We start from the raw sequence: 13,183 nt of genomic DNA, 5'->3' as shown, positions 1-13,183 counted from the left end.
GAGAGGGGCGGGCCGCGCGACGGGGCGGGGCCCGGTGGGCTCCGCCAGCGCGGGCAGCCCGCTCCCCGAGCCCATCACCGCTCCCCCGCCGGCGGGGCGCGGCCCGAGCGTGTCCCCCGAGCCCCGAAGGCCCCCGGCCGCTGCAGCCCCGCCGGCGTGGCCCTCCCCATCCCGGGCGGGCCCTCCCGCTCCTACGATGGCCGCCGCGCGGCGTCTGCCCGCAGCCAACATGGCGCTGGCCGGGCTTCCGGCCCAGCCCGGCGGCGGCGCCCAGTCCGCCGCTCCCGGCATGCTCCGCGCGGGGCCGGGCCGGGCCCAGAGCTGCCAAAATGGCCGACTTCGAGGACCGGGTGTCGGATGAGGAGAAGGTAGGGAGGGGGCCGCCCCTCCGCGGCGGCCCGGCACCGCTGCCCCCGTAGCACCCGCGGGAGGGCGGCGGGCGGGGGGTGGCGGAGAGGCTCACCCGGTGCTGGCGGGCCGGCCTGCGGCCCGGCCTCCCGCTGCCTCGGGGCGGGCGGGCCCCCGAGACCGACCGGGCCGCCGCTGCCCGGGTGAGAGGCCGGCTGGCCAGGGAACAGCGGTTACTTATCAGCGCAACGGTTTGCACTTCGATTTCTTTATTGCCTGGGTGCAGCTGAGGTGCCTCGGCGCGTCTTTGTGCATGAAAATATCTTTTCTGCTCTTGGGCTTTCTTTTCCCAGGTCAACAAAGTTAGCAGCGTCTTTAAAAGGTGCTGTGAAACCTATTCAGTTCCAAAACACCTTCAGAGCGTGTTTTCACGTTTTCTGCTTGCCCCAGCTGCTGACAGTAACTTTGATGTAGATCCTGTAAATTATGCTGGGTGGAAGGGACTAAGCAGGAGCAAATAGAGCAATATTTATTTTAGGAAATGGAGAAATGAACGGATTGTTCCTCTTGCATAGGAATGTGGAAAAATGACAGTCTTACAAGCAGCACTAAGTTTCATGTAACAATTAACACGTAGCCTTTTCTGCAAGGCTATAGACACTAGTTACCTACAAATGGTACTTTAAAAATCCACCGCTACTCTTCCTTACATCATAAAAATATTACACGTAGCTTTTTGCTTTGTTATTTAACATTCTGAAGTGGGGCATTAAGGCTCATAGATCTTCAGGGATCCTAGAGTTGGGAGCCTGCTTTCATTTTTCCCTTAAACTGCCAATTTCAGCTTCATTCCAGTGCCATTCATTGTGAAACAAGCAGATAGAGCTTTAAAGGTGCAATTCATGCTTTAGTTAATATTTTAGATGACGTGAGCATTGTTTGAAATGAGTATTCCAGAACAGAATTCATATGGTCTTTAGGACATCACGAAATCTACCCAATGCTGTATAAAATATTTTACTCTACGTCACCTGGCTGAATTTCATTTGAACTCCTAAAATCAAAGGCATTGTTACATTTGATGTGAAAATTAAAACAAAAGTAAAGCTTTATCATATTGGGTGTTACGGTGGTACAGCTTTGAGAGCGAAGGAGATGAAGTAAATTGCCCTTGGTAATCTAGCAAGTCCTTAACAGAGCTGGAAGTAGAAGTGGAGTCCCTTTTTGTAGGCTACATGTAGGCTAGCCATTTAGTCTGGGAATGAGAGTCAGCGTTGCAAGAACCTGGGGTCACTAGGCATTTTTCTCCCCCTCCCACTGCATTCATCTGAAATCTTCAATTCTTTCAAAGCACTTGCTGGGAAGACGTGTCCTTCAAGAAGAGGCCCTTCAGAACTACGTGTGCCCGAGTACTTTGGCAGAGTAGATGGGATTTTGCTTGAAATCAGAGCCTACGTTCTACTTCATGTCCCGGCTCAGGCAGCCTCGATTCAATTTAAAGTAGCTTCATGCCTAGCACAGGTAGAAAAGGATAATCTTAAGCGAGGATCTGAAAAAGAAACATGCAGCAAAGATTTACTATAGTATCCATTTTATAACCATTCAGATAGGTGTAGAACTTTTATATATGTTTCCTTTTTTAAGTCTGAGTTTACCAGTGCTTTAAAATAAAGCAAAGAAACAAAAAAATCAATAGAGCAACAAAATTAATTTATTCCATCCCCCCAAGCCTCACTTCTTTATTCTCTATAGGCATGTTTTAGGTAAGCTAAGGGATTCATTTCAGTTTAAGGTCTACTGCAATGTACCCTATTGTCCACTTAAGTTCATTCTGCTGCCATTTTGCCAGCTTAAACTAATGGTTGAGCAGCTTCCTTCTCAGACACCTTCCCCATTTTAGAAATAGGAAGTTCGTTTTGCTAGCGTGCTGCGAGCTACCAGAAATGGCAATGATGGCCAGGAAGTAGGTCAGTTTGCAGAAAGTCTTATTTTCGTGCTTCTGCAAATGAACATCCTGCCACTGTGCTGACACTACATTGAAACAAGTCAACTCTAAAAACGAACAGTGATTCAAATGCTTGATATTTAGAATTAATTACTCCACAGCCTGTTTGCTGCACTCCATTCCCGATTTCAATAGTTTGACTTAAATGCTTTGTGTTTTTCTGCTCCACAAGAGAGGCAGGGCTAGGGATACTTTATAAAACTGAACACTTTTCACTTGCGGTGTTTGCTTTGTTTGTGGCTGGTTTTGTTATAACATTTGATTGAAATGCAGAGTCCTTTCTGTGGTGACTTAACTTCGTTCATCCTTCCAAGTGGAAGAATTTGTGGAAGACTGTAAGAATCTCTCCTGTAATATTTTTTTTTTCCACAAGGATCTGTTTATGAGAATCCATTGATCTAAAAGTCAACCTATTAAAACAGTGGTCCCTTTTATGAGGGTTCCATGTACAGTACAATTCTGCAGCCACAACATTGTTGCATAAATTTATAAGATACTAAATTTTATGGCTTTTTAGGGGCCTTATTTTTCCATATGTTGAAGCACCTTATAAAAGGGAATCTGTTCATCTGGGGACTTCATTTGCAGGATGTCTTCTAGCGCGGTCCTCCCACTGAAAGGCATCATGGCATCAAGTGGTACATATTTGTAAGCGCTTTAGCACAGTCTGATATGCCTGTACTAGTGCTTACACTTGCGCTTTCTTAGAAAGGCACATGGTGTCATTTCAGAAGTCTTTCAGCCATTTAGGGCTGGCTCTCAGCAAAGTCCACAGAGGATATAAAGCAGCAGTGTCCCTCTTAATTACTGCTAGGTTATCTTCATCACCATCCAAGTTTCTGATAGTGAAATCTAACAAGATTATGGCAGCAATGTGGGCTGATTACAGTTCTTTAAATAGTGAAAATTTTCAGACAGAGCTACATTTTTAGGATTGCTGTATACTTACCAACCTTATCTAAAAAGCAGAAAATTAGGACAGAATGGTTTGAGTCTGTATTGTATCAATTACACAAGTTACAGACTTCAGTTTTTCATTTTTATTGCATAATTATTTAAGGCATAAAGAATGTATATCTATATTTTTTAAATAGATGCTAATTTGGAAAATGATCTATTTTTATCTGAAGCTCAATCCAGTTAAGGCAAGAGTTGTTACTTGATACTGTTAGAATAAGGCAGTATACCCTTTGTTTGGAAAGGTGTTTATTTCCTTTCATGGCTTGCTTTAAATCATTATGCAACAAACAATACAAACAACAATTTCTAATTAAAACAACGAAGACTGTTGAGAGAAGCAAGTTATCTCCAGCTCTGGCAATAATTCAGCTGAAGTAGTGTATATATACAGTCCTTTGTTTTACTGCTCAAAATGAAAAGTAGAAAAAATAATCAGAATTGTAATGAGCACTGTTCTGCAGTCATCTTCAATAAATGTCTAGTTGAGCAAGAAAGGCTTATTGCACAGCTTTGTTAGCTGTGCTTATTGGAAGAAATGTGACATTTTTGTTATTCTAAGGGAGAGGTTTAATTTTGTGACACTTCCTGTTTCAAGTCTTCCAAGATGATTTTATTCCCTTTGGTCCTGTAAAAACCATAAGAGATTTGATTATGAAAACCATAAACTCTTAGTAATTTCAACAGAATCACTACCTAGACCACCTAAATTCTAACAATCCAAGACATGTATATTGGATTTCAGAACACAGTGCAGTTTTATTACTTTTTAGAAGAGAATGGGTTTTTCTTTTCCAGCTTCAAAGTCTGCAGACATTCGGGTATTTTCCTTACAGTTGGCCTTTTCCATTATTTATTGTATCACTCGCAGTTCCACATGCCTTAGTTCTTCCACTACTGTGACACTTCATGTCTGGACTACAGTACAGTTTCCAATAAAATACTACTTCATGATAAGAGGAGTGACATGCCACAGAATGGCACAGGTAGTGTGTCTACTGCTCAGGGTTAGAAGTGATCAGGGCAGCATTAGAGGATCAAGGGGGAAAGAAAAAAAAGAAATCACCTGCTGAAATGTGGATGGTTTCATTTCAAGGGTCTGTCTGACTTCTCAGGTTCATTTTAGCACTTTCTATCACCTCCTCCATTTCTGTCAGTTCCCAGCTTTTTACTTTGTAGCTCCATACCCCTTCTGCACTGCGAGCACATCAGTGGCTTTTCAAAGTCCATGAGGCATAATTAACTCTGGAAGCAGTCCCATGGCAGTTGATGTTATTGATTTACTGCTCCATTTCTAGAGGGATCAACCTCTCATCCTTCACACGCTGTTTGCTCTGAAGCAGTGGCATCTCCTTCAGCCAGTCATCAGCAACCAACAAGTTACATCACAGGGAATCACAGTGTCTTGCAATATATGTCAGACACTCCTTAGCTATGTGGTTGTGCTGTAGGTTACCATCTAGTTACAGCGTCACTTCTACTGCAGTGGTTTCCTTATTCTTTATATACCTTGGCATTTAGGTTTCTGATTACTAGCGAGGAAAAAAAACATTGTTTAAGAATGTCACCAAGAAGAGCGGCTAGCCAGCATTCATATTCTTTAAATAGGCTAGTGCTGTGCAGGTTGAACAGTTCACATTTTTAGAGGTGCCCATGTGAAGTTTGCACTTCTTCCTGAGTACATTTCAAATTCTTCTGCTTGGTTACACTGAAAAAAATCTGGTCTTACAAGACTGACTTTTTCCATTTTCACAATGCATGCCTAGATTTCTCCCTAAATCTGGCACTTCCTATCACTGTCAGAGTTGCTTTTGTTGGTGAATTGCTTCAGTGTAGGTCGCAGTATGTATGAACTCAGTAAATTATCTTTTGTCTTCAGTTTAATTACTTTTCTGCTTCATTGTAGGTGCGTATAGCTGCAAAATTTATCACTCATGCACCCCCTGGAGAATTCAATGAAGTATTCAATGGTAAGTAAATAAGGAAAAATGATTGGTGGTGTTTTCTTCACATTTCATCTATTATAAGAGTCTATGGCTATGTCACAACATACTGGTTTTAAGGTTAAGAAGTGGTGAGGGAAAAGCCTGCTGTCATTCTGTGATTACATATGCTTAATGAAATTATTTAATCATTTTAATGCTTGCGTTTGTACAGTTGAAATTGAAATGCATAAAGAGAAACATTTGATCAAAAAAATCCAATAACCTACCTGAACACTCTCTTCTCCAGATGTCCGGTTATTGCTTAACAATGACAATCTTCTCAGGGAAGGAGCAGCACAGTAAGTACTAATATTTCAAACACAAGTCAAATTACCATCAGAGATGCATATGTTTTCTTACACCCATCGTTCGGTGACAAAGCCATTTGTTGTATTGAGAGCAATCTTCTGTAATTCCTTATCCCCCCCAACAAAATACATAATGGAAGGCATGGATGATTCTTTTTAAAAGCCCTAAATTGGAATTTGTGCTGCAGAGGCCATATAAAACTGACAGGAAGGCACTCTGCCAAAAAGTTTAACTCTGCAGCAGCAGGAATGTCTGATCTTGTTGAAGCATGATTTGTAAAGCAAGTGAAGCCTGAAATACTGAGTAATCCTTAGCCGAAGTTTAGAAAAAGAACTGCCCTCAGAAAAAAAAAAGCTTTCAAAATATCTTGTTTACTTGCACAGTCTCATCAGAAGGTGCTTAAAGGTTATGCATACAAGCTTTTTGATGCCAAGATTTTACTTCAAGCTAGGTGTCAGTCAGCAGGTCTTTACATAAGAAAATTGTTGTAAATATTAGTCTGCTCATTTGTTTACCTTGCTGCTGTCTAAGTTGTAGCTGGGGTGTTCCTGTTTTGCCTTGGCTTGCTCATATTCTCCCAAGCTGCCTGCTGTTCTACTTTTGAACTCTGTACTTTCCTGGTCATCACTAAGTAAACCTGGCTTTAGACCTGGGTTTTTATAGCTAACGTCAATAAAAGGTACTGAAAAATCCTTTAAGAGTGCTCATATTATTTGCCAAATTAAGTTGAAATTTTCTGTAATATAAATCACACCATGTACTTATTCTTGAGTCAAAATAAATGTGCGTGTACAGCTAAAGTTCATGTTCTTTTAATTCTTAACAGTGCATTTGCACAGTATAACATGGATCAGTTCACTCCGGTGAAGATAGAAGGGTATGATGATCAGGTAAGAGAAAACTTTTTACACTTGAGGTTTGTATTACTACACTGTGCAAAAACAATAAAAATGTTGTTTCATCAAGATGTTCACTAGTTTCATTCTACTCACAAGTTATCACCTCTCCTCCTTCCCCCACACATCATTATATTGCCAAACTTTTGTTCTTATAGAAGCAGCATAGGTGAAATGTTCTCTTAAAGTATTGTCTGATACTACCTAGTAACTCTAATTCACTGTTCCTTAAGTAAAGCTCCATGCTGAAGTCACTGGAATTCTACTTAGAGTATGAATGATTAAAGATTACTGTTTATTTAAAATTCACTTACAAATCCTTATGTTGCTACCTGCTTACAGTTCCTACTGACAATTGGTAGTAAGATTCTTAATAGTTTATTTTCTGCATTTTTAATCCATTCCCAGATACCCTGAAAACCATACTGTATCTTTGATTATACCAATCTAATACTATCCAGTCTATGCCAGCAAAACGGTGTTTGTTTGTTTGTTTGGGGGGGGTGTGTGTGTGTGGGGTGCGTGTGTGTAAGAACAAGCAGCAAGTCCTACAGAAGATAGAAAAGGTGGCCTGACCATCTGTTCTATTCTCTGAGCCAAGTACTGACCTAGCTTTTCTGGTGTCCCAGATATGTTCATGGGAGGCAGATATTTTTAAGAGGGCTGTCCATAGAAATAGCTTTGACAAGAGAAAGTTACAGTACAACCTGCAAAAAAAAAAAATAAAGTCAGTGTTTGGGAAGCCAGAGAATTATGGTGAATAAGACAAAGGAGACAGAAGGTACAGTGCTGCTTTGCTGTGTACTTTAGTTTGTGTATGTGTATTAGTAGTAGCCACATCTATATACCCTTCTTGACCAGAAGGGGAGCTATTGCAACATGGAACATGAAAATAAATGGTAAATTCCAGAGTAAAAGTCTTTGTTTCCTTTAGAAATGGGGAAGGAAAACAGCAAAAATAACTTTAAAAGCAAAACCACCTGTTTGTATTGTAAGGATGCCCAACTTTAAGCTACATATATACTTTATTATAATACAGCCATTTCTGGGATAGAAGACTAAGTGCAGTATTACTGTGAAAAGCAGAGAGTTTACCTACAGCCTCACTACAACTACTCTTAGTTGAAAATATTACTGAAAATCCTTGTTTCTTTATGTGATATTATAGCTCAATGAAAGAATCTATTGAAACTGATATCTGTTGAAATAGTCAGGGAAAAATGCAAAACAGCACATTTACAGCAGCATAAGTGTATCTTAATTTCAACTTCTCTTACAGGTCTTAATCACAGAACATGGTGATCTGGGCAATGGCAGATTTTTAGACCCAAGAAACAAACTTTCTTTTAAGTTTGATCATTTAAGGAAAGAAGCAAGTGACCCCCAGCCTGAGGACACAGAATCAGCTTTAAAACAATGGAGAGATGCCTGTGACAGTGCATTGAGAGCTTATGTGAAAGATCATTACCCCAATGGCTTCTGTACTGTTGAGTATCCATCTTGTTTCACTGAAAGTTCATTGCTCCATGTCAGTCAGTACCTTGAGAGGACTTTGTGCTGGGCAGTGCTGTTTGAATTCTCCATCCTCACTAGTGTTTTTGCTAACTTTGGAATAACAAGTTCCAAAGAGGGTGCAAATGTCTTGGTATGCACACAGTGGTAAAGATGCATTAGCCTTATTTTTCATAATCATGACTGCCAAGCACCTTAACACCTGCAGTTAATAAAAAGGAAGCATTATGTGCACACATGTGCAAATGGAGGTGTTGGACAATGTCATTAGTGGTACCTGTTCCCAGTGAGATACCACAATAGCAAGCCTCCACAATGCCGCCAAGAACAGAAATTAAGAATGGCTTTCCTCAGCTCTTGGGCCTTTTTAACTCTTTTTCTAAATACAGGTTTATGGTAAATCTATAGATGGGCAGCAGACAATTATTGCCTGTATTGAGAGCCACCAGTTCCAGCCCAAAAACTTCTGGTAAGACTATTTCAACATAGTGTATTTTCTTCCTTTACTAGTCCTCAAAACAAACCTATTCCCTGTGTCTTCTGACACAGTCTGAAGGGCAAGTAGTCTTGGGCTTCCCAAGAAGTTCTGCTTCTCATTCTGTAGTCTGTTTTCTTTGCAGCTCCCTTGGCACTTCCCTAAAGCCTTCAGTGTGGCTCAATGACCTACCCAGAAAGAAAGGCATTAGCAGAGCTAGATAGATACCCCCTACATATTCCAGAGCACAAGTACACTGGAGCTAGTCTGTACTGAAGCTGCGTTGTATTCAGCTGTGCTTCAGAAATTTAATTCAGTGCCATGTAAGGCACTAATATGGGTCATAAGATGACAGCAGAAACAACTTGCTCTTGTTAATTTGGTTCTTTTTGTTGTTAGAGCTTTTTGGAAATACGGTCTTCATGCTTTGATTGGTTTTAGGAATGGTCGCTGGAGATCAGAATGGAAGTTTACCATCACACCACCAACAGCTCAAGTGGCTGCAGTGCTCAAGATCCAGGTGAGTTACTTTTTCTGGCAATGACAGGAGAAGCTGCATTGTGCTTCTCTTATACTAATGCATTCAACTCAGAATGAGATGCTGAAATCCAGCCGAGATGTCCTTCTCAAGTCAAGATGTTATTAAACTATACAATTCAAGAAATTAATTCTTAAAACTAGTGTTTCGGACATCATCTACAGTCTGGCCTGTGGTTTATTATATAGCATTACCCTATATGCCTCCAAGTCTGCTTCACTTTATAGGGCTAAAACCTATACCATGAATTCTTTTATAATTGCTCTTATTTCAACTCTAGGCGTTTACTGCATTAACATAATCTTGAACAGTCTTGACAAAGAATGAAACCTTTTAGAAAATCCATCCTGCTTTTAGTCTCCACGTAAGCAGAGAAGACTGGCACAACAATGCTGTTGTGCCATTCTGGTAGCATTTGGGGGCTCTAGGGATTATAAAATGAGTGTTAATGATAACCTGCATTTTGTCTCTTTGTTCAGGTTCATTATTATGAAGATGGCAATGTTCAACTGGTTAGTCATAAAGATATCCAGGACTCTGTACAGGTTTCAGTAAGTATGCTAAAATATCTTTTTTATGATAAAGCAACTATTTTATTTCTTAAACATCTCATGAAGCATACAGTTCTATGACTACATTCTCTTGACTTTAAAGTAATGTAATTTTAGGGTGGGTAGTCAGTGTCGTTGTAGTGTTTAGTTACATGGGAAACCCAGATTCTCAATTGCTTGAAGTTAGACTGTATTAGAAAGTACAGTCTCTATCAGAAAGCTTATCTTAACGAGTTTCAGTTAAAGAGGGCAGAATATGCTTTTCCATCTATGTGCAAAGGAAACGAACAGTAAGAGCAGTGTACTAAAGGGAAAATAAGAAGTCCAGTAGTACGGCAGAGGGAGCAACAGTCACAAAGTCTCTAATCTATACCAGGAAGGTCTACTTCCCTTTTGCTCACTAGGGTGCAGTCCTGTTTCAGTTTGGAGCACAAGCTCTAGCCAATACATACCTCTATCTTGAACCTCACTGAGACATCTGTAGAGAGTGAAAGGAACCCAGCTACAAACCTAAAGCGGAAGCTGCTGATGTTACCCACTTCATCTATACTCAGCCTATCATTTGAGAAGAAATCTACTGTGTAGCTTTTGTAAGTTGCTCTTAAACGTATAAAAATTTATTTTTCTCCTTTGTAGAGTGATGTCCAGACAGCTAAGGAATTTATTAAGATAATAGAAAATGCAGAAAACGAATACCAGGTAAGATTAGTGGTTGTTAAATAAATATGATGGAATTGTATCAGCCTCCATTTACAGTTAATGGAAACATGGAAAATTGACCTCTAAGTCTGTTTCTGGCTAAGTCTGGTATTGACTATAAGAATTACTTAGAAAAGGGCAGTAGCATTTGTTTAAAGAATATAGTGTTAAAGCTGTGTGTATTTAATAATCAAGTTTGCTGTATAGTTATTTTAAAGGGTTACAAATGATGCCTGGAACAAGCATGGAAGGGGAGTGGGTGAGTCTAAATGTTTTCCTCTGTGACAGTTAAAAATACTGAAGAGGAAATGCGTGTGACAGCTTTTTACATTGTCCCAGCCTGTGTGCAAGGAGGCTCGACACAGATCAGTCAGTGAAACACATAAGGAGACACTGCTATATCCACAGGGGAGTTTAACAGAAACCCTTCTACTTGCACACACACTGGTGACTGCATTATTAATTTAGTTAGCAGTGTGCCTTCACCTTGAGGAAAGGGTTTTGTGGCTTTAACACTGTCATGCTTTTTCAGAGTATCTTATTATTGCTGTGACTGAATCTGCTTGCCGTTGCAGACAGCAATCAGTGAAAACTACCAGACTATGTCAGACACCACTTTCAAAGCCTTACGCCGGCAGCTACCTGTCACCCGCACCAAGATTGACTGGAACAAAATCCTCAGCTACAAGATTGGCAAAGAAATGCAGAATGCTTAATGTGGAAATAAGGAGATATACGAAATGTTTGTGTGCAAAAAACAAATGTGGTCCTATGCCAAGTAGATGGTTCTAAACCAGTGCAGCATTTTTCTAGGGCTTTCAAAGTTAACAGGTTTTCTAGCCTCAGAGAGAACTGTGGAACAAATAGCATTGTCTTTGTGTTTTGTGTTTCCTGCCGCATAAACTTCCTATTGTGACTGCATTTACTGATAGGTCATTTTAATTAAGCCACGTTCATGGTTCAGAAGTATAGCTGTTTTCAATCACTTATTGTTCTGGTTGGAAAACTTCCTAGCTGGAAAAGCCCTATCATAAATACAGCTGAGGGTGCAGAGCATTCCCTTCACCCGTATACAGCACTCCAGGTACTCCAGTAAGTTTGTCAAATCTGCCAACAGCTCAAGGCACTATGCTGCAAGATATAATAAATGCAAAAGACAGTAAGTCCTCATGTATCCTTATTCCTGACCTCCACAAAGCAAAAAGCCTGCAGGCTTAGATTTTACTATATAAAATGAGTTTACAAGATCCTTTACAGAAATCCCTACACAGCCAGCTCTTCCAGGGACGTAATATATTTTTTTTTAATCTGAAGATTTGAGCCATGTTCCCTAAAAGTGAACATTTTTGCTCTCCCCTCCCTCATGTATGTACGGTTATCAGACATCTGCATTTTTACAGAACTGCAAGTTCCTGTGTTGAATCACTGCTGATCCATGTAGGCTGGATAGTGATTAAAAATGCAAATGTCTACAGAATAATAGGTATGTTGTGCTTTAATGCTTTGTGGCAGGTTCATAGAATTTGTATCACAGGTGTATGGATGGATAGTGTACAAAATAAATAAACTTGCACCAAAGTGAGAGAAAACACCTTTCCATTTTGTCTCAATTGTGGCCAGTTTCTTGTCATACTTAAAGGGGATTTTGGAATTAATCTCTTGATTGCTCTCTAAAGGCTTGCTCTATCTTACTTTGTTTTCCTGTAAAATCAAAATAGCAGTCCTACCAGTTTCTCTTAAGGGGAGGTTGAAGGGGCATGCACGTGCCTTTCTCAGTCAGAACTCAGAACATGGATTCACTGCAAAATGAACCCCCTTTGGTGAACTCACTTTGCTTTGTTTGCACTTGGTTATCAGTGGGCCTTCTTGTAGGTTCTGGTTTTTAAACTGGCTAGTGTCTTCCTATTTTTAAATACACAAAGAAAGGGGTTGGGAAGCTGGGGATGGGACTGCCTGTGCATTACACTTCAGGTTTTGCACAGTAATACCACAAAATAAGTGTCTATCCTTTGTGAGAGTTTTGTCTAAATAAAATGTATTTGTATTTGCTGTTGAGACTGACCATTCATCCTACAGGCATCCTCTGTATCAAATAGTCTAGTAGAAATACACCGGTCTTTGTTTTAAAGCCATGTGTGTCTGTTCTTTCATGGTCTCACTTCTGTTAGCTCTTGACAAAGGCAGGTCCTACAAGTAACAGCCTGAAAGCAGGGGTGGTATTGCTTGCAAAGCCACAGGTGATGCTCCCATCCTGGTACACAGACCAGGGAAATGGAGGTCTAAGAACTTTCAAATTAAAAGAAACACAGTCACACAGCTCTTAACGAAGCACTTCACCCCGGGGAAAACATAGCAGACAAGGTTATTCCACTCATCATCTGTGTCTTACTGTAAGACCTACCTCACCTCTTCTGCTCAGCTTCCAAAACACAAACTGCTGGATGCGCTCTACGTCTGGTGGACTGGACAAAGCAGGACTGTCTTCTGGAGGATTTGCACGCTGCTGTGCAAAGAGCTACTCAAGGACAGTGCTTCTGCCAGAGGGTGTTTGTAGAAAGGGTTTCCTCCCTGCCCGTAGCGGTTATGTGGACGAGCACCTAAGGTGCTGTGGTCTGTGGCCGTGGTCCCATCCAGACAAGCACTGCAGCAATTCCAAGAATGTGGAGCTGAAGCAGGGGCCCAAGATAAGGCTGTACACACAACAGAGCTTTTATCTGCCTCAAGGCTAGTCTTTTCCCCTGCTCTGGGTTAGTTAGACTGGAAGTAGTTCACCACCACTTGTTCCAGCCTTAAGACCATTTCTATCTCTTTGTCCTTCTCCAAATCTTTCGCTAATCATCCTTTAGGCTGACTTATTCCCTGTCCACCTCCTGGCCCTTCTCCCCCACCAGCCTTCTCTGCAGCAGGC

General features: G+C 41.0%; 1 protein-coding gene across 1 annotated transcript; it reads left to right on the top strand.

The window, feature by feature from the left end:
* The first annotated feature begins 301 nt into the window (after positions 1-301).
* On the top strand, positions 302-12,407 carry CAPZA1 (capping actin protein of muscle Z-line subunit alpha 1). The gene is made up of 10 exons (XM_076358249.1): positions 302-368; positions 5,217-5,280; positions 5,543-5,594; positions 6,431-6,494; positions 7,780-7,986; positions 8,402-8,481; positions 8,929-9,007; positions 9,505-9,576; positions 10,213-10,275; positions 10,851-12,407. The coding sequence occupies exons 1-10, from the start codon at positions 330-332 to the stop codon at positions 10,989-10,991; spliced, it is 861 nt and encodes a 286-aa protein (XP_076214364.1). The 5' UTR covers positions 302-329; the 3' UTR covers positions 10,992-12,407.
* The last annotated feature ends 776 nt before the right edge of the window (positions 12,408-13,183 follow it).

Source organism: Aptenodytes patagonicus, chromosome 22 (assembly GCF_965638725.1).
Source record: "Aptenodytes patagonicus chromosome 22, bAptPat1.pri.cur, whole genome shotgun sequence".
Taxonomy (NCBI): Eukaryota; Metazoa; Chordata; class Aves; order Sphenisciformes; family Spheniscidae; genus Aptenodytes; species Aptenodytes patagonicus.
Note: the sequence above shows the minus strand (reverse complement) of the source record. Positions and strands in the feature narration are given on the sequence as shown.

What these genes read in the sequence shown, in the direction of transcription:
- CAPZA1 (XM_076358249.1), top strand. Translation starts at nt 330, where the DNA reads ATGGCCGACTTCGAGGACCGGGTGTCGGATGAGGAGAAG. An exon ending in ATTCAATGAAGTATTCAATG is followed by an intron (nt 5,281 to 5,542) that starts GTAAGTAAATAA and finishes TCTCTTCTCCAG; the next exon opens with ATGTCCGGTTATTGCTTAAC. An exon ending in TAGAAGGGTATGATGATCAG is followed by an intron (nt 6,495 to 7,779) that starts GTAAGAGAAAAC and finishes CTTCTCTTACAG; the next exon opens with GTCTTAATCACAGAACATGG.